At 36.8% G+C, this 22,224-nt stretch overlaps 1 protein-coding gene across 5 annotated transcripts; it reads right to left on the bottom strand.

Annotated features, from left to right (window-relative positions):
• Positions 1-154: 154 nt before the first annotated feature.
• On the bottom strand, positions 155-20,889 carry irf2b (interferon regulatory factor 2b). 5 transcript variants are annotated; one of them, XM_065242200.2, is made up of 9 exons: positions 20,664-20,889; positions 18,861-18,953; positions 18,575-18,674; positions 17,429-17,602; positions 16,608-16,645; positions 16,393-16,498; positions 14,303-14,458; positions 6,442-6,488; positions 155-974 (listed from the first exon to the last, which is right to left on the bottom strand). In XM_065242200.2, exons 2-9 carry the CDS (start codon positions 18,945-18,947, stop codon positions 672-674), a joined length of 1,011 nt encoding a protein of 336 aa, XP_065098272.1. In that variant the 5' UTR covers positions 18,948-18,953; positions 20,664-20,889; the 3' UTR covers positions 155-671. The 5 variants fall into 5 exon arrangements, with proteins under 5 accessions (XP_065098272.1, XP_065098271.1, XP_065098273.1 ...); XM_065242199.2 differs by lacking the exon at positions 20,664-20,889 and adding an exon at positions 20,396-20,614 and having other exon boundaries at positions 6,442-6,485; XM_065242201.2 differs by lacking the exon at positions 20,664-20,889 and adding an exon at positions 20,392-20,609.
• Positions 20,890-22,224: the final 1,335 nt, after the last annotated feature.

Genomic DNA, 22,224 nt, shown 5'->3' with positions numbered 1-22,224 from the left:
AAAACATATACATATATCATTGTGTTCACATATACAGTAGAAAGAGACGCATAAAATCTTCTACCCTACTTTAAAAAAAAAAAACATAAAAAGAAGTGCTTTGTTTTTTCATAAAAACCACAAATTTACACTAAATTTATTTATTTTTAATTACATAAAATGGCATTTGTATCATACATTATCCATTGTATAAAGATCCCTAAAGTATAAAAATATATTGGCTCGTGATAAACGTATGAGGATAAGTTAAGATTATGCCATTAAGTGCCATCTATGTGCATCATTTTTTCTGGATTTGCTGGAGCTACATAAAAGCTCCTAAAGCTATTTCCCCTCCATCACAAACTACTATAGTCATTGATTATCACAGCCAATGCTTTTCCATAAGGTGCTCAGGTGGCTAAAGGCAATTAGGTCATGACCCCTCTATATACACATTCACAATGGCTTGCGATCTAGACACTACAGCAACTTACGGTTTCACATCACTGCGCTTCAAATCTCCCTGAATTTAAGCTCACGCGTCACTTACTGACGAGCTCGGACGGTCCAGAGAAAGTCCTTTAAGGCAATGTTGTCCTGTGAGCTCTTTTAGGTCCTATCTCAAAGGCTACAATAGTGTTCTGCGCGTGTTCGCACCTCGGTCGGGTCCAGCTATCATCCAGACATCATCAGCAGCTCTTGACCGAGGATTTGGACACGTCTGAGGTTTTCATGATCACACTGGCGCGTTTCTCGTGAACGGGCGGCTGGACGGCGGACGGTCCGGGCGTGTGGGGCGAAGGGAAAGAGGAGTTCAAGATGTTCCAGTGAGGTCCAGTAGGGAAGGGGGCGTGTAGAGAAGAAGGCACTTGCTCTTGAACAGTGGTTATCTTGAAGTTGGGCTTGTCAGGGGAGATGAAAGAGGACATGCCAGGCAAACTCATCATCAGAGGTTTCTTGTCTTCATTTGCAAACAGATACGCCTGAACTTGCTGCAGGACAGAGCAAAGTAACACATTAGATGGTTGAATAAAAAATGAGAGCGATCTGACCATAATGACATATAAAGGGGACATTTCACATGACTTTTTTAAGATGTCAAATAAATTTTTGGTGTCCCCAGAGTACGTACATGAAGTTTAACTCAAAATACTTCACAGATCATTTATTATAACATGTTAAAAGTGACACTTGGTAGGTGTGAGCAAAAATTATCCATTTAAAATGCATATGAGCTGATCTCTGCACTAAATGGCAGTGCTGTGGATGGATAGTGCTGATTAAGGGGCGGTATTATTATAATAAGATCCCCATCTGACATCACAAAGGGAGCCACATTTTGCTTGTAAAAATGGTTTACCAAAACTAAGTTACTGGGTGGATCTTTTTCACATTTTCTAGTTTGATAAAAGCACTGGGACCCAATTATAGCACTTAAACATGGAAAAAGTTTTTATGATATGTCTCCTTTAAAATCCAAAGCAACATGCAACTCATGTGCTTCAAAAAGAGCACCATTTAAGGTCTACACTGCAAAAAAAATCACTTTCTTACTTAGTATTTTTGTCTTGTTTTTAGTAGAAATATCACAAAATTCTTAAATCAAGATGTATTTTGATGACCTAAGAAAATAAGTCTAGTTTTTAGACCAAAAATATCAAATTTAAGTGATTTTGTGCATAAAACAAGCAAAAATGGGGTAAGCAAATTTTTCTTCAATTTAGTGTTTAATAAAAATGTTCAAGATTTTTTTGCTTACCCCATTGGCAGATTTTTTGCTTTTTATGCACAAAATCACTTAAATTTGATATTTTTGGTTTAAAAACTAGACTTATTTTATTGGGTCTTTTTGCTCATCAAAAAGGCATCTTGATTGAAGAATTTTTTGATATTTTACTGAAAACAAGACAAAAATACTAAGGATTGTTTTTTCTTGAAAATCATTTTTTGCAGTGAAGTGGAATACACAATATATTGGAATACCACAGTTTGCATATCAGGATGTTTGCAATAACCAAATGTTTTTTGCCATCTCCAAGTTATATAAAGTGAAAGTTTTAGGTCAATGCAGACCGCAAAGATAATTTTCAACCCAGCGTTGGTTTAAAAAGTGACAAACCCAACCTGTTGGGTTGCAATTTACCTATGTTGGTTGTTTCAACCCAAAATGTTGGGCTGTTTTAAATGAATATAAATATTTTCTACACTCTAAAAAAGGATGTGTTTATTTATACCACATTTTTAATGTTATGCTATTTAACACATTGTGTGTCATTTTACAGGAATTTGTAACTATTTATCAGGTGGCAAATTCATATGAATTTATACAATGTGAATCTTGGAAAAATGTACAATTATTACAAAAAACAATAATGCAGCCCCATCCCTAAAGCAGATCATACTAAACCCAGCTGGCGCCCGACTGACTTCAAAGTTGAAATTTGGTTGAAATAATGTCAGTTGTTTGTTAAACTTTGATATAACATTACAACAACGGTTAATGCTAAACGCATTGTTTGTGTTTAGCATAAACAGACTGTGTTGTTTTAACACATCCCTTTTTAGAGTTTAGGTTCATTTAACCCGGTGGCTGACCCAATGCTTGGTTAAAAATACCCCCACATTTTTTTTTGATGTGGATGATCAGAAAAAAATGCGAAACAAACATGCATGTTTTTATTAACCAAATGAAATTAAAAGTTTGGTCGCAAAATGAGCAAAAACTCAGTTTTTTAGTTGTTCATTTCAATAAATATAAATCAAACTGCAGTTGGTTTGTTTTGATTTAAGCCTTTATAACTAAAAAAAATACAGCTAACTAGCACAATAAAACACAAGTTATCTCGTTTTGAATCCAAACTCTTCAAATATTCTGTATATTTTAATATAGTTGAAATTGATTTTACTACTTCCAAGCAAGCAACCGATCCCGCACCGGGGAAAAAATATCAAATACCACATAATATAGAAAGTTAATGCATATTTTTTCTTTAAACCCCAATATAAATACTATATCCTGCTTGCTTAATTTCTCTGGATCTGTCCTAGACAAAACTTTTATTGACAACACTGTTTGACAATTAGTCACAATTATAATAAATTAAAATCTAAGGCCAGAAGCGCACACTTTTTCTGTTTTAATTATGATTACATGGAAGGAACAAAACTCTTTGTCTATCACCGAAATGATTACGCAAACACACTTGTAACCGCATAAAAACTCTCATACACACAAAAGCAGAGGCCCAGTCGCACAAACGTTTGTAACACACAGTTGCATTTCCTCTCTGACTCTCTAAACTGCATGCGCTTTACTTTTAGTAACTATTGAAATACTCACCGCTGTGTTTAAACTTACACGTCAAACTGCATTATAAATCCAGCAATATTTACAGCTTCTATTGTTTATACTGACAGAATTATGGCAGCAGTCAGACTATCACTAAACTGCAGGGTTTCTGACTTCCTGATGCTATGAAAGTTTCTCTCAAACATGAGGGCACAAGCTATAGATTTAGAGCAGGAATGTCTAAAACCAAATGTTTAAATGTGGGAAAACACTAATGTTGAATTTTAGATGTGTGCCCCTGTAGCTCACTTGGTAGAACATAGGTCACACTGTATAAAGGTCAAAACACATACACTAAAATGCACTTTGTATAAGCGCATTTGCTAAATGGATAAATGTATATGTGAGAGATATCTTAAATAAGAGATGAGACTTCAATTTGAACACTTTTTAAAACTAAATGCTACCAAGATCAAGCAATTTGAGCTCTTAGTCTCTTGAATTAAAAAAGCAATAATCCGCACACAGCTTTGGCACTGTGTTAACATCCTACCCTGCAATGTTTACTTTTAGCTGATTATGTGTGGGAAAATTCCCAGCCATTTTATTGGCATTTTAATCAGCGGCCGTCGGTCGGTAATTCAACAGGTGAATCAAAGATTGGGTCTTAACACAACAGGCCACACTGCACTTTCCGGAATCGAAGACGTCACTGTGCGCTCTTTCTCTTTTTTTCCCCGTCATGTTTTGCATCAGAGACTTGAGCTACAGGAACTGAAAGCGGTGGGTTGACAAAGTCTGCGAGTTACGATTTCCCCAGAAACACACATGTGTAAACAGACGCTTACAAATAAGAACTGGGAAAATCCACAATCTTACAAACATGAAACAAAGGTGGACTTTGCTTTTTTAAGACATCATATAAACCAAACTGAACTTTATTTCATATGAATTACCTACTGAACCAACTATACTGATAACAAATTACTTATGGATGTGAATTTGTATTTAAATTATGATCTTACACGTCGATGACTAGCATTAGGGAGAAGTAAGTAAAATATATATTTTTTATTATTTAAAAATGGGAAAACCCTTCCAACTTCCTGTTTTAACAGGAAATACGTCAGCAGGAATACAAAATGCAAGTTACTTGGTTGCCTTAAATTTTGAGTTAATTCAACTTAAAAATATTAGTTAACCCAAAAAAAGTTATGTAAAAATTTTTGTCAACTCGTATTTTTAAGTAAAAAAATAAAAATAAACTTGTTGGGTCAACTTAAAGTAAATTACGTGGTTGCATTAAAATTTAGATTTGATTTAACTTAAAAATATTAGTTTACCCGAAAAAATTCATCAACTTGTATTTTTAAGTAAAAGATAGGGCTATCCAAAGATTAATCGCGATTAGTCGCATGCAAAATAAAAGTTTGTGTTTGCATAATGTATTTGTGTGTGTGTGTGTGTGTGTGTGTGTATTGTTTGTAATAATTATGTACATATAAATACACACATGTACAAACGTAAGATTTTTTTATTTATGTATTTTTTTTTTATATATCATTTAAAATATATATTAAAATCTAAATTAAAAGGATATATACACATGTAAATGTTTCTTAAATATATACATGCATGTGTGTATTTACATATACAAAATATTTAAACACAGTGCACACACACATATAATACAAAAACATTTATTTTCTATGCGATTAATCTTTTGACAGCCCTAGTAAAAAAATTGTTGCTACAACTTAAAAAAAGATGTATTACGTGGTTGCCTTACAATTTTGAGTTAATTAAACTTAAAAATATTAGTTAACCCAATTAAGTTATAAAAAAATTGTCAACTCGTATTTTTAAGCAAATATATAAATAAAAAAATTGTTGGTTCAACTTAAAAAAGATGTATTACGTGATTGCCTTTCAATTTTGTGTTAAATATATTTAAAAATATTTGTTAACTTAAAAAAGTTACGTTACAATTTTTGTAAACTCATATTATTAAGCAAAAAAATAGTAAAACAATTGGTGGTTCAACTTAAAGGGGACAAATCATGAAAATCTGACTTTTCCATGTTTAAGTGCTATAATTGGGTCGCCAGTGCTTCTATCAATCTAGAAAATGTGAAAATGAACAACCCAATAACAACCCAAAAAAATAGCTCATTGAAATTTGGCTCCCTTGTGATGTCAGAAGTTTTGAGTTAACTAATATTTTTAAGTTGAATTACCTCAAAATTTTAAGGCAACCAAGTAACTTACTTTTTTAAGTTGAACCAACTTTTTTCCAGTTGCTTGTAAACAGTGTCAAATAGATTATGGGGTAATATAGAACAGGTTGACATGTATCGGGCCTTGTTTAAAATCTTGCTTAATACATCTACACACCTGGCCGCCTGCATGAATATTTTACTGCAACACGGCTGAACAGTGTGAAGTCACAATAAAAAAGCACTGGTGTGCATAAAGCAAAAGTGTGTGTACATTTCTTCAAATAGTCGACACGTTTCAGCCTGTGGTTGTATTACATACAGCTTGTGCAAATATTCCTAAACGCTGACAGCTTTGATAAATTTAGCCCCTGTAGTGGCAGACCGTCTAAACTTCATCCCCACACAGTCCAGTTCCTCTCAGTCCTTAAACCTCACAAACAAATGGATTATGTCTCTGATGCACCCATTAAAATTATATTTTCCAAGTCATTTTAATTTTTTGCAATGCAATATTTTTATAACAACTAAGCACATTTTGACTTTAAATTCTCATTATCATAACAGCAAAGCAGCACAACAAATCCTTCTCATTATTGTTATGCAAGCACATGTCATTATGTCGTTTTTGCATTTGCTTTTATTCAAAGTGACTTACAGTCAAAGGAGTCAAGTTATAATGTGGGAATAAAACTCCTGACCTTTGTGTTGCTAATGTTTGCTCTACCAACTGAGCTACAGAAGTAAAACGGCACAAAATATTAAAGATCCATACATTTTAATATATCTGATTTAGAGATCTGAAAACATTCTTGTGAATTTTAACCTTTAATGGCTCAGTAACTGAAATCTGTAAGAGACAACAATGGCTTCATCTCTGTTCGAACCTGCCCAACCACAAAGGCGGCTTCTATTTTTTCTCAGAAAATATTTTTGGATGAGTTGTTCACATACCTCTTTAGAGTCTTCATAACTGTGAACGCTGTCTGTATCGCTCTCTGCTGGAAGAGAAAGAGAGAAAGTTAAGTGATTCATCCGGGATTTCCTGTCCGACAGGTTACAGCATTGGGGTGGATGAACTGAAGTTAAAGATCAGATAAAAGAAGCTGGACTATTAAAACCATGATTGCTCAATATTATACTACTAGTCAAAAGTTTCAAAAGTTTTTATGATCTCAACAACCTTTTGATCTGAATGTTTCAATTAGCTATGCAGAAGAAATATGACCGTGTCTGTAAAAAAATCAAGGCTAAAGTCTCATGATCTTATTATAAGATCATGAGTATCAAAGTTTAATTTTAATCTATGATGATGGTCTTACACAGTCAATATTATAGATATCAAGGTTAGATTTTCACAAAATGTTCTTTAAGAAAAACAGAAAATCACAAAGCTGGGTTTTCACAAGCAGGGTCACAAATACAGTATAAAAAACATGTTTTTGAAACGCATGACTTGAACTAAAAATGAAGAAACAGCAGTCAATACGGGACCAAAATAGATGTGAACTCTTTCAATACTATTAAAAAAATCATCTTAGGGTGAAACCAAAAAAAGCGGCTTGATAAGAAAAATTTTTACACATTTTATGCAAAGGGTGACAACACTGAAAGTGATAAAATATGTCAACATATATTGATATTAATATTTTGTAATCGGTTAATCGGGCGATTATTTTTCAGATTAAAATATTTGCTTAATTTAATTTCACTTACTCACTGTCCTGTCACGGATGCCAGATCCGCATAACAAAACCAACCCAATGACTACTTACAGCCCAAATATCAACAACTAATAAACCAAATCCTTCAATCTCTATCCTGCAGAAAAACATCAAGAAATGGTTAAAAAGAAGCCTGATTCATAACTCCACCGAAAGGCAGAGGACCTGGCAACGCTGCGGTCTGAGCAGTGGCGCCTTGCTTGAAAACAAGCTGGCAGATGTGTGTCCGTGCTGTCCGATGATCGTGCAGGAGCATGTGATGTCACAGACAACACAGTTGACAACGAATTTCATTATCGATTTTATTTTGTTGCAGCCATACAATATCTATATACGTTTTTCAGGGTTCCCACACCTTAGTTAACTTCAAATTCAAGGACCTTTCAAGGACTTTCCAGGTCCAATACCCTCAAATTCAAGAACTAAATGTGGGGACACATTTCAAGTGAGCGCAAGTTTTAAGATACATTGTAACAGTTTCCTTTCAACGGAACTCGCGCTGCGTCACTGCGGTGACACTTTGTGGACGCCTCCAGGGGTAAGTGCGTCTGAATGTGTTTATTAAATTCAACCAATGATGAGGCTTGACGACAAAGACAGGGTGATGTGGGAGCCAGAATGTATATCGCTATCTGAAATATTGCCAAAGACGGCGTTACAGGGACACAGGAAGTATGGCATGAGAGACGCAGCGTCTCGTTCCCTTCTCAGTGAACAACAGTTACATACGTAACCAGAGACGTTTTCATGTCTCAAACACAACTATGCAACAAAAGCATTTTGGTATGAATCAGCATTCGCATACAGAAGATATAAGCATTTAAAGTGAACAATTTAGCACGTGTGCTAAAAAGTCTAGAATTTTTATGATATTATCAAACACTACACAGGGAATAATATGGATTTTTTTCCAGAAAACTCCTTGCTTAAAATCGATTCAAGCACTTTCAATGATCTGTATCTATGTATGTATATTTTTCAAAAACTTCCAAGGGCCTTGAATTTTTTCCCCCAGTTCACAAACTTGTAAGGATTTCAAGGACCCGTGGGAACCTTATTTTTGTCACAACATAATACCCAAATTTTGTGTCTCCATAGTTCTGAAGGGTTTATTGAAAATAACAACACACATTAAGTGACTCTTAACCTGTGATCAATAGCGTGTGATTTGTCATCATTTACTCACTTTCTTCATGTACAGTAAGATTTTCATTCAATTGACTTTCACTATACGGATAAAACTATCACTTAAATGATTTTGGGGTCACTAATCCCTTTAACTGATTAAATGAATGTCTAACTGGGCTATCCTCACAATTACAGCTTCTGTTTCCTATTTCACATGAGGAAATTCATACTGACAGCTGCAGAGATCCTGGACAATATAAATGATAACTGCCAAGAGTAAACCTGCCATTGTGTTTGTGTTACCATAATTTGACACTTGAGCAACACGTTTCATGCCGTAAACCATACGCTCACAGCCTCAGGGACTTCTCAGACTGTTGTTGATTGGAATAGACGGAACAACAGGACATGAGTCAACATTCCCGTCCATGTAGAAACAGACTTACATTCGGTATGTATCCACCTATCAGTTTGGATACGATCCTACGTTCCTGACTAAAGATCCCGTAAAAAGTGTTCCTGGCTTACAATCTTGTAATAATGGTTCCTGTCTTAAGATCCCATAGGAAATGTAAAGCTACTTCCTGATTTTCAGGTCAAAGTGATCATTTCTACGCAGTCAAACGGCAGAGAGAAAGAAAACCGACATAGCCAAAGGATATCATTTAGTATTTATCCAATTTTCTAGGAGTTTTTTTTATTTCTTGTTTGTAACTAGTTCCCAGTGACAGGACACCGGAGACACAACAACACTTGTAAGCGGAAATGTTTTAGCTGGGATGTTATCTTGAATCTTGTTCATTATCACTCATAATATTATCAGAGTATCTCTGTGGACCTGTGCCATAAACGACAACAACAAGTTGTGTTTGCGTGGGCAAGTTAGTTTACTATAACTTTAACTGACGTATTTAAAGAAACCTCACTGTTACAGACATGAATGAGAGCTCATATTATGTGATTTAGAAAGAAGAGTTAAATATCCCATAGACTTGAGGGTATCCCAGTTTTGACCTGCAATTACCTAGCAACCAAACACCCTAGCAACCACTAAAAACAATGCATTGACATTTTCTTTATAAATCGCAAAAAATATAGTTATGACATATTTTGTTACATTAATGGTCCAGAAAGTAACTTCCTAGCAACCACTTAGCAACACCATAGCAACCCTATACAGATCTCATGGTTGTGAGTGCACAAGCACATGCTCTTGTAAAATTATGAAGATACACTTTAAAGTTATGAACACAAATTCATGCATGTAAAAGAGAGAGAGTAATGTTACACATTAACTTTAACCAGAGCCGAGTTATGAGATCAGTACAGCTAGTAAGAGCTCATCTCCGATGGACATTGAACACCATCATAACCTACACAGATCTCAGTTGATCACAGATGTCAGTCTGTTGCACACAATATCAGATCTACAAACATTATCCTCCAAATCAGTGGTTCTCAAATGGGGGCCATGGCCCTCTGGGGGGCCCTGAGATGGCCCTGAGGGGCCCCACATTAATGACATTTACAAAAACATAAATTCATCATAAATTCTGTGTAATTAAACCTCAGAAAAATAAGGCTACTAACCAAGAGCAATAGATTGTATGATTTAATATGTTTTGTTTAATTCAAATTTTAAGTTTTGAAATGTTTTATGTTATAAATTTTCTTTGAGGCGGCCATGAAGGGATGAACTGGAGACAAGGGGAGCTGCATGCTGAAAAAGTTTGAGAACCATTGCTCTCTTTGAAAGTTCCTCTTAAAACCAAACTAAATCTCAAAACCCAAAACTGTGTCTGTAGTTAAAGTGAAGAGATGTCGAGCATGACGAGCAACACACACGACACGTCAAAGAGCAACAAACACAACATGCCGAACACAAATTTTGACATGACGAGCAACACACACAACACGTGGAACACATCAGGGCTCAACATAAAGGACTGCCCGGTGGCCCGGGGCAAGCGTAATAGATGTTCCGGCCAGTAAAAAGTATTGTCACTTGCCCGATCGGGCCAGTGCTTAACCCTCAGTCACTACAATATATTTTCATTAATGTATATTATTTAACATCTTGGAAGCAGACATTTACTTTGGGTAAAACACGACGAAAGAAACGGTGCAATATTTTGCACAATTTGCTGTCAGTTTACAGGTAATGCAGAAAGCTGGGAGCCTTTTTTCGTAGGAACATGTCTGTTGTATATGTATACAATTACATGTGACTTTTGAGTAATTACTTTTTTAAATATGTGACACTGACAGTTTTTTATTGGGGCCAGTGGGGCCCGACCAGGCCAGTATAAAAAAAAATTGCGTTGAGCCCTGCACATATTTTGACATGACGAGCAACACACACTACACATCAAACACATATTTTGACATGACAAGCAACACACACGACACATCAAACACATATTTTGACATGACGAGCAACACACACAACACATCAAACACATATTTTGACATGACGAGCAACACACACGACACATCAAACACATATTTTGACATGACGAGCAACACACACTACACATCAAACACATATTTTGACATGACGAGCAACACACACGACACATCAAACACATATTTTGACATGACGAGCAACACACACAACACATCAAACACATATTTTGACATGACGAGCAACACACACGACACATCAAACACATATTTTGACATGACGAGCAACACACACTACACATCAAACACATATTTTGACATGACGAGCAACACACACGACACATCAAACACATATTTTGACACGACGAGCAACACACACGACACATCAAACACATATTTTGACATGACGAGCAACACACACTACACATCAAACACATATTTTGACATGACGAGCAACACACACGACACATCAAACACATATTTTGACATGACGAGCAACACACACGACACATCAAACACATATTTTGACATGACGAGCAACACACACGACACATCAAACACATATTTTGACATGACGAGCAACACACACTACACATCAAACACATATTTTGACATGACGAGCAACACACACGACACATCAAACACATATTTTGACATGACGAGCAACACACACGACACATCAAACACATATTTTGACATGACGAGCAACACACACGACACATCAAACACATATTTTGACATGACGAGCAACACACACTACACATCAAACACATATTTTGACATGACGAGCAACACACACGACACATCAAACACATATTTTGACATGACGAGCAACACACACAACACATCAAACACATATTTTGACATGACGAGCAACACACACGACACATCAAACACATATTTTGACATGACGAGCAACACACACGACACATCAAACACATATTTTGACATGACGAGCAACACACACGACACATCAAACACATATTTTGACATGACGAGCAACACACACTACACATCAAACACATATTTTGACATGACGAGCAACACACACGACACATCAAACACATATTTTGACATGACGAGCAACACACACAACACATCAAACACATATTTTGACATGACGAGCAACACACACGACACATCAAACACATATTTTGACATGACGAGCAACACACACTACACATCAAACACATATTTTGACATGACGAGCAACACACACGACACATCAAACACATATTTTGACACGACGAGCAACACACACTACACATCAAACACATATTTTGACACGACGAGCAACACACACGACACATCAAACACATATTTTGACATGACGAGCAACACACACAACACATCAAACACATATTTTGACATGACGAGCAACACACACGACACATCAAACACATATTTTGACATGACGAGCAACACACACTACACATCAAACACATATTTTGACATGACGAGCAACACACACGACACATCAAACACATATTTTGACATGACGAGCAACACACACTACACATCAAACACATATTTTGACATGACGAGCAACCAGGGCCTGAAGTTAACTTTTTTGACCACCTGCCACAGTGACTTTTTACTGACCAGTTTTTTTTTGCCTGAATAGTGAATGATAACACTGTCTTTATTGTATGAATTACATATAATTATTTTTTTAGAGCTACAAAAGTGATTTTCTCTTTGTCTTATGTTGTTTGATTAACATTACTGACACAGACTTAAGTCAGTTAATTGAGGTTACTGTCTCTTTAAGAAAACACAGACTGGTTTTTGACTCTATACATACACTTAAGACATAAAGAAATGTTTTATTAGAAAAAGAATACTGTTGAGATCATTTTGTTTATATGTGCCCTGTCAAGAGCAGAAAGATTTAAATGTACGCATGCTTTTAGGAACGCGTCTCTCCGATATGCCCTATTTAGTGCCCTTAAACCCGCGCGCACACACAGAGACGGAGGGGGCACAAACTGCATACATAAACGTCCCACACACGTTGTTTTTCATTACTCTATTCGCAAAATGTATGTTAATATACTACAGTATAAGACACAGTAGCACAACTCTCTCTAAGGTTTACACATCAAGAGTTCTGATCCGCCACATCACTACACATCTGTGCAACTGTGATTATACTGTAGCCTGTGTCAGCATTGCATTCTCATCCCATCTTCAACAGTTTAATACTTACTCGCACATCCAAATGTAGTCAGAGAATGCATGAACGTTGCGAAACAGCAGTCCCATCCTCTCAATGAATCACTCAGTTTGCATCAGTGATATGCGCGGGTTGATAAGAAATGAGCGGTTGCGGTTATGAGTCATCCAAAAATATTTGTATGATATTCTGGCCGCGGTCGGTCGGGTCGTTTGAAATTAAAGATGACAATTAACTACTTTAAACAAATGCAGGTGGGTTAGTTGAAAACGTCAGTCAGGAGCGGGTTGTTTATAAATTGACCTGCGCATCACTGATTCGCATTGGCTACCTGCCAATGTGGCTAGTTACCCGCAAATTGCAATATCCACCCGCATTTGGCACGTGGTCGGGTGTTAATTTCAGGCTCTGCGATCAACACATATTTTGACATGACGAGCAACACACGACACGTCAAACACATATTTTAACATGATGAGCAACACACACGACACGTCAAACACATATTTTGACATGACGAGCAACACACACGACACGACGAACACATATTTTGACATGACGAGCAACACACGACACGGCGAACACATATTTTGACATGACGAGCAACACACGACACGGCGAACACATATTTTGACATGACGAGCAACACACATGACACGGCGAACACATATTTTGACAAGACGAGCAACACACACGACACGGCGAACACATATTTTGACATGACGAGCAACACACGACACGGCGAACACATATTTTGACATGACGAGCAACACACATGACACGGCGAACACATATTTTGACAAGACGAGCAACACACACGACATGGCGAACACATATTTTGACAAGACGAGCAACACACATGACACGCCGAACACATATTTTGACATGACGAGCAACAGATGACACGTCAAAGAGCAACAAACACAACACACTGAAAACATATTTTGACATGACGTGCCACACACACGACACACCGAACACATATTTTGAATTTGCACCCCTCAGAGAAGAAGTCTATATACTACCGGTAACTAAAAAGTTTAAGGCAACCATGTAACTTACTATTTTAAGTTGAACCAACATATTTTTTACATAGTGTATACATATTTGTGTAAATTTACATTGTATTGGGTTTATTAACTTTTTATTAACTTTTCAAAGCTAGCAATTAACTAAACTATTACTATTGGGCTGACAATATTGGTTGAAATGTGCTTAGTTGTGACATTATGTCAAAATGCTAAAAAATTATTGCCTAAAAATAAGTGAATTTTTTTATGTAACTATATAATTTGCTTCTTTTGTCTGTGAAATTCCTTTATAGTTTATGTGAAATGTATCCACGGCCGATAACTGATGCCTATGATCAGGTGTGTTAACTAACCTCCATACGAGGAGACAGGAGAGATCTGTAAAGGATAAAGGTCACTGGATGTCACGGTCTGCTCCTCATTTTCTGTCACCACCTCGATGGTCTGACAGACGTCAGGCAGATCATTAATGATCAGGTGGTCGTCCGTAGGACTCCGCCCATCAGTATCTGAGGAAGAGGAACAGAGAGAGTGAACTAATGAAGAGCAAAGTGGGAAGTGAACTTGATTCTGTGTCATTTTCCACCTTGTACACAATCCCTCTTCAAACCCTGCATATCCCGTGACTCCATATACAAACAATAGACCAGAAACAAGGTTAAACACAAATTAACCAGCTGTTTGTAAATGAATCATGTTGCCATTTTGTTCAGTTTTCACAAGCTCATATGAATGCTGAGAAAACAAACACCGGGTAAGCTCACCTTTTACCCCAAACAAGAGCGTTACTAAGCTTAAAGAGAGTTACAAGGACATAAAAAAAACAAACAACGTCAAGTAAAGCCGGATAAACAGGTCCCTCACAGAACGAAAGACAGCCGTTTGATCGCAGTCAAAATCCTAAAACTTCCTCTACATTTCTGAGACCACAGTGACCAAATCTGCTTTTCTCTTTTAGTACTTGAAAAACATTTGGTGTGCAAAACTTTCTAAAAGAAAAATGTAAACTGGCGTGAAATCAAGAGTAAGTCACTAAATCCAAAGTAAACACATTTGTGACATTGACCATGTACAAAAGGTCAGATTTTCACTGAATGCTCTTTGAAACATTCACAAAGCATGCTGGGATATGATTAACTGTCAGGGTTTTCTGTGCCAGATCAAGTGCCTGTTGTTAGTATTACTACAAACTGAGTAAAATAAATTAATTCAAAGATAATAAGATTTTTATTGCACTACTTAACATGCATTTAAAGAGAGAAATGCTTACTGTCATCATGTCACAAAGCCAAATCACTTGGTAGCCTGAAGAATCGGATTCATTTTCATTATTCATCCAAAAAACCTTTTTTAGGTCCCTTAGTTGTCACCAGGGTTATACCCTTTCAAAAACCACACCATTGCACCTAAACAGTTCATACCTCAGTGGTTCATATCGGTACCAAATGTATACGTCTATGCACCTTAACGGTACAGGACCTTTATGTCAAAGGTACTCCCCCAGATACAGCTAGGGACTGTTTTTGAAAAAAAAATTCTGACAAGTGCTTTTTCACAACGGATCAACTTACTTACCAGTTACTTGCTTTAACCTTCCATGCATATAACTAATCGTTCATTTAAGGATGGGCGTGCGTACAAAGGCTCTTTAATAATGCAGACAAAGCTATTGAGACAACGAATGGATGCGTATGAGCGCAGCAGCTGGCATTAAAATAAAAACAATTCTACAGGTCGAGTAATAATTTTGCATGTTTGCAAGACGTGTTTACATTAAAAACATGCAAGGTTAGATTCCTGTTCACCTCAGTTCAACTTTAACATATAAACGGTTTGAACTACAAGTTAAACAGCTGTGAATCGATGTGTGTGTGTGTTATGTATGTAAACTAGAATGGGAGGAGCAGCTGCAGAATAAACACATATAAATGGGCCATTGTACGGGAAGCCTAAAGCATTTTGGGTATTCGAAACAAGCAACTGAAGAATACATAGAAATTGCTTGTCTATTTACATGCCTTCTTTTATAATCTCAACACAATTCATCCTTTCAAACCGTCTTAAATATCTTAAGAGACACTTTCTGACAGTATGACCCATTATAGACGCTGATGATGTTTACACTATTTTATTAGTAGTTTTGTCATTTTAATGATTAGCTACTATTATGCTTTTGTGCATGTGAAATGAAAAACTACATCTGTTAAGTTGGTTATCACTTTCCAGTCAGCGAATTTAAGCTACACCTGGATTGTGTCACTAACAAATGACAACAGATGAATTCTGGATGATCAGACAAACAATTTAATAAGTGAATGAGCGGGGGGAGTGAGTGAGAGTCTTTTGTGAATTGTCCTGCTTGTAAATAACAGGTTACAGGAGAATAAACTCAAATGACCTGAGCACAGGTGTGCAAGGGTGGAGCAGGAAGTTTAGGATCTACCTGTACCGGAGTAATCCGCCTCCTGCTTGACTGTGACCGGGATTTTACAGGGTAAAGAGCCATTACTGTTTTCCCATCCCAAAGGTGGAGGACATGTCCGCTCTGTCTGCAGTAACAAAAATACACACAGCTGTTTTACTCAACCAATCGATCTATAATCTGTTTCCAGTGCATTTTTGACAAAGCAAATTACATGCAAAAAAGTGTTGGGTTACCTTGATCTTTTCTTCTTTTTCTATCGCCCTCTTTTTCCCTATGAGGAAAAACACAGATCTACATCAGTGTCATATCATAAAACTGTCAAGGACAGATGATATTTTGCACATAAAAAATGAGAGAAAATTCTATTTTAAATAATAAGAATGAAAAACAGGAACATTTTTGTAACGTTTTGTACTGTAAAAATGTTTTAATGGCAAGTAAGCATGTTTTCGCCAAATATTTTTAATACTCCACTCCAGATGTATCCAGATTTGGTTTTACAACAAAGTTATTTTGTAATTCTTATTGGATTCTTCTTAGATCCGTGTCAATGTAACATTGTTATTTTATATAAAAAACACAAATCATCATATCAGCACAACAAACACTACCATGATATAACATAAGTCTCCACGTTGTTCCTGGATGGCACCTGCAGATTTAAGTTCAAACACATTTGAACCTACTAATAATTAGAGGCAGGTGTGTTGGATTAGGGTTGCAGGACAGGTGCCCTCCAGGAGCAACGTTGGAGACCCATGCCATGATGTATAAAATATTTGCAATTTAAATAACATGCAATTACGTTTTGCCAATAAGAATTAGAATTTTAAGCAAACAGGAATAAATTTTTTCACAATGCAAAAAATATTACTATATACTTTTGATTTTAAATTGACTTCACGTACAGTGACTTGGTCACGTACAGGGTCTTTTATTATGTATACTCTACACTGCGTATTACAATGTTAAGAAGATGAAGATGAAAGTATGAAAGGAAGGCTCCTCTCTGTAATGTAATCTGAGTTTGTATTGATGCGCATTATTGACCGACCTCTTTTCGAATGTCTCTCAGATGCGGAGAGCATCTTGTACACCCTGAAGGCATTTGTTCCCTTTTTAATGCTTTTGTCTTTCACCTCCTCAATATCCGGCAGAGAGTTCATCGCACACCGGAAGTTTGCCTTCCACGTTTTGGGGTCCGGTTTGTCACCTGGCATATATTTTCCTAAAATAAAAAAGAAAGAAAACATTTACTATTTAATTCATCCTTTACTAATTGCATTCCTATTACAAGTGGTATTTGCTAAAGCAATTTTGCTCATACATCCAGTATGTCATGACGACTTCTCAGATTAGTAATGCAAATCCTTTCCCAATCACAATCAGTTAAACAGTTCAATCTGGAAGTGGAAAATAGAGCAAATCCCACAGGATTACATTGAAGACGAGACCTGTGCCATATCGAACAACTTGGGCCTGTATGTGACCACCTAGCAACACCACAGAACCCCTAGCAACCATCTAGAAAAACTGTATACTGTAGCAGCATGCTAACTATAGATATGTATAATAAAGGTTAGATGTATCGCCCGCGCTGCTGGCCAATTGAGTGGAACGTCCGCATTTGGCGGCCATCTTACCACAGGGCGCTCGCTCACTCGTAGCATTGCGTTTAATGGTACATGTACTTTTAAATGACCACTACTTGCTTAATTTTCTACCGATTTTCAAATGGTTTGATTTGTTATAAACATCAGAGATGTACCTATGACACTGCATACTTAATAAATAATTTTCATTTATCATGTTAAAGCATCCAGAATTATAGCCACGTTAATAACGTTTGTAAGAAACCAACCCGTTTGAAAATCGGTAGAAAATTGAGCAAGTTATGGTCATTTAAAAGTACCTGCACCATTAAACTCAATGCTACAAGTGAGCGAGCTGCCTGTGGTAAGATGGCCGCCAGGTGATGACATTAGAGACTCCGCCGTAACACATCTAGCCTTTATTATACTATCTATGATGCTAACATCCACTCAAAACACCATAGCAACCACATAGCAACTCCATAGTAACCATCTACAATATCCCAGCATCATATTTGCAAATATTGCATGAACAGGAACCACTCACATGTAAAGGCTTTATTGCTTATCATTGAGAAGGTATGCGATTGTGTGCGTCTGTACGTCACCTGTATGTATGGCCCAGTTTCGAAAGAGAGGGGCATCTTTCTCCACATCCCAGCCGTGACGTGCGGCATGCATCCACGGAATCTGGAATATTTTCTTCTCCTGCAGGCAAAGAGCATGCAAATGACAACCGGACACACCCAAAATGCGTTATATTAGTGTACACACTTAAATAACCCAATGAGGATCCTATTAGGTCAGCTATTAGTTTTAATGGCTAAGACAAGTTTTTAACCACATGTACAGTAATCAGACAAAAATCACCCCGGTAAGGGACAGCGTACACACCTTGTTGACCCACTTAAGCCCTGGTATTTGACAAGAGTTTATCTGCTCTTCCAACCACGGCCTCATACGCATTCTCTCCACTGGCATGGTGGCCTAGAGAGAGAGAGAGAGAGAGAGAGAGAGAGAGAGAGAGAGAGAGAGAGAGAGAGAGAGAGAGAGAGAGAGAGAGACATCTGTATTAGGTCAAATTTTGACAGCTATGTTTCGTCCATAACAGGTTGTTCCTGTAAACGCAGGAAACACATTGAGCAGATTTAACTTTATCAAACAAACCACTAGGGAAGACCAACTGAATCACAATTAAATGAAAATTACTTCCTAAAAAATAAATAAGATGACACCAAAAGCTGTGAAGGAGCCTATGAATGTCATAGTATATGCAAATGATGTTTGAAGTAAGTCTGTGTTTGCGTGAGAGAGATAGAGACACGTTTTATCTAAGTAAGAATGAGTATATGTGGTTAAACCTTTAACATCTATCATACCTGATGACAGAAATCAAGAGTCCTTGCCATTTCACTAGTTACAGATTAACCAATTCTAGCTCATAAAAAGGTTGATAGTTTATCACAATGAAAACCCAAACTTAACATTACTTGTCTGTAGCTCAGACAAATACGTTTAGGGTCCATTAGGAAATGAGAGTAAACAAAGGCAATCACAACATCGGCGTAAAGCACAGCACATACACACTGACAACCGTCCCAGCTGGCATTTCAACGTTGATTAACTGTTGAATCAACGTCATGGACAAGGTTGAATCAACGTTGAATTACCTTTCCATTTTGCAAATTGAATCAACGTTGAACAAACAACTGACATTTTTTTAATGTTGATTTTTAAGCTTTTTGTTAACCTTTTGAAAACGTTTAGCATTTACTGTTGTATCAACGTTGTTTCTACATTAAAACAAGAACTGACATTATTTCAACCATATTTCAACGTTGATTTTTAAGCATTTTGTTAACCTTTTGAAAACTTTTAGAATTAACTGTTGTATCAACGTTGTTTCTACGTTAAACCAGTAACTGACATTATTTCAACCATATTTCAACATTGAAGGTCTGTCAAATGCCTGCTGGACACTTTTTTTGCATAAAACTCTTTATTTAAATTTTTTTATTTTAAATCAATGCTAACTAAGCAAATTACTGAAACAAAAATTACTCAACATTCATTCAAGTTCCCTATGGATTTAAAAGGACAATATTCAAAGTATCACCTGAAAGGCATTTACTAGTACAGTAACTACAGTAATATTAAAACAAAATAAGAGTGTCTCGAGGGGAAACATGTTTATAAATTAAAGTATAAGAACAAAAAATACATAAACAAAAAAACACAAATATTCATTCAAGTACACTATGGAGTCTAAAGTTGAATTTTCAAGGTATCATGTAAGAGACACGTCTACAGTACATGTTGATATTATAAAGGCCTACATGTCACATTAACAGCAAAAACAACAACCATATGCAACTGTTCACACCATGACACACGAAACACATGAAGTTCAGCAGTGACCCAGTACCTACTGTGCATTTACATTGTGATGGCCAGTGTATCCCAATCATCACAACTAATCAGATGAGTTCAGCCTCCCCCAAAACAAGTGTGTTTTAGTGCTGTCAAGTCAACTCAAAAGTGAAAATAAACGTCCCTTGATTCCCATTGGATCCATACAGACCATGACTTTCGATTTTACATTCGCCCCTGCATTGCTGCGTGGCCTACAGCATAAATATCCACTTATGTTTAAAGTACACGAGCCGCGTAAATAAATGCGGAAATGCGATTTATTACCTGCTACGCGTGCAGATTTCACTCCGGGAATAAACGCGAGGAGTCTTTGGAGTGTTGACAATTTGTAGTTCTCGATAACAAAAGGAAAAGTCAAATGGATTTGATTTCGCTCCTCAGATCGAAAGCAAAACAAGTGAAGGAAACAAACGCTTGGGTGGAAATCCCCACTCGGACTGTGTGTGCGCGCGCGTGTGTGTGTGTGTGTGTGTTTGCGCTATCTGGAGGGCGTGCTGCTTGGCTGTGCTGTGCACTCGCTCTGCGTGTTTACGAATCCTACTATTGCGAATGGGTGGCTATTTAATATTTAATAGTGAGGAGACGTTCGCGCACTGATTGGTTGAACTGCAAGCGGGTGGGCGGAAGTCGGCATTTATGAGCCAATCGCTGAAGCAGTGAAGAAGAGGCTACTAAATATTAATTAGGACGCGTCACCAGGACTTATTTAATACTCATGAGTTGAGCCTTCGCCATAGTGGCACGCGCTGGTCCGTTGATTGGCTGCGGGCTGACATGCGAAAGTCAATTTCATTTTCACTTCCTCGTTGTTTCGTTCTTGCTTTTCAAAGCTGAAGCAGGGGAAAAACTTTCAGCTTTACTTTTGGCTCTGTTTGAATGAAAAGTGGCATCAGAAAGCTCAAATTTAAATTATGCCTACGTCACTTATCTGCATATGGGTGTTCTCTATCGTTTTTAAAACATGACTAGATTCTAAAATAGCTGTTATTTGTGATATATAGAGATATTTTCCAAAGATAAAATTAACTCAAGTCTCAAATTGATAAAAGTTGGTTCACATTAAACTTTTTTTAAATATTCAAGCGTGCTTCTTTTACTGTACATGCAGGAGTAGTGCAGCCGTGGTTAAAATGAGATTTTGAGTTTAAAAGCTCTTGATCTTTAGGGATGAAACAGGCATTGCAAGTTGCTAAATGCATTATGGCTGCAATCCTAATTTTTTTTTGTTGGTGTGCACACGCGGGAAGTCTCTTATCTTATCTATCCTGCCAAGCCTTGCAACTCCCAGCCTATGATGCAACACGCGCACTGCTAACAACATAAACCACATATAAATTATTTATTAGACTTAGATGATCTTTACTGGAGTAAAATAACTGTGAAATAATTTAAAAGCATTTACAAAACAAAACATGTTTCTATTCTCATACACCACCTCTTCAAAAATACCGAAATGAATCACGAAAAGGAAACAGCTTGATGGTTGCTTACAGAAACGAGAGTGAAACAGAATTAGGGTTCAGCTTTAAGCAGTTGTTCTTCTTTCTGTTCCATTTCTGAAGAACACACCTTGTTTTCCAGCCAAACAAAATACAAAATGAACATAGCACCACCTATTGGTTAAGTGTGGTACTAACTTGCGATGCAAGTATAGAAAAAGATCTGTATGAATTAATTTTTCTGATGAACACAAAATAAGATATTTTGATAAATGATGATAAGTACACAGCTGATTGTAATCATTTACTTCCATAGTAGGAAAAACAAATACTAAGGAATACAATGAGTACCATCTACTGTGTGCTTATCATCATTTATCAAAAAA

This window comes from Paramisgurnus dabryanus, chromosome 16 (assembly GCF_030506205.2).
Source record: "Paramisgurnus dabryanus chromosome 16, PD_genome_1.1, whole genome shotgun sequence".
NCBI lineage: Eukaryota > Metazoa > Chordata > Actinopteri > Cypriniformes > Cobitidae > Paramisgurnus > Paramisgurnus dabryanus.
The sequence above is the reverse complement of the archived record's forward strand: the minus strand, read 5'-3'. Positions and strand labels throughout refer to the sequence as shown.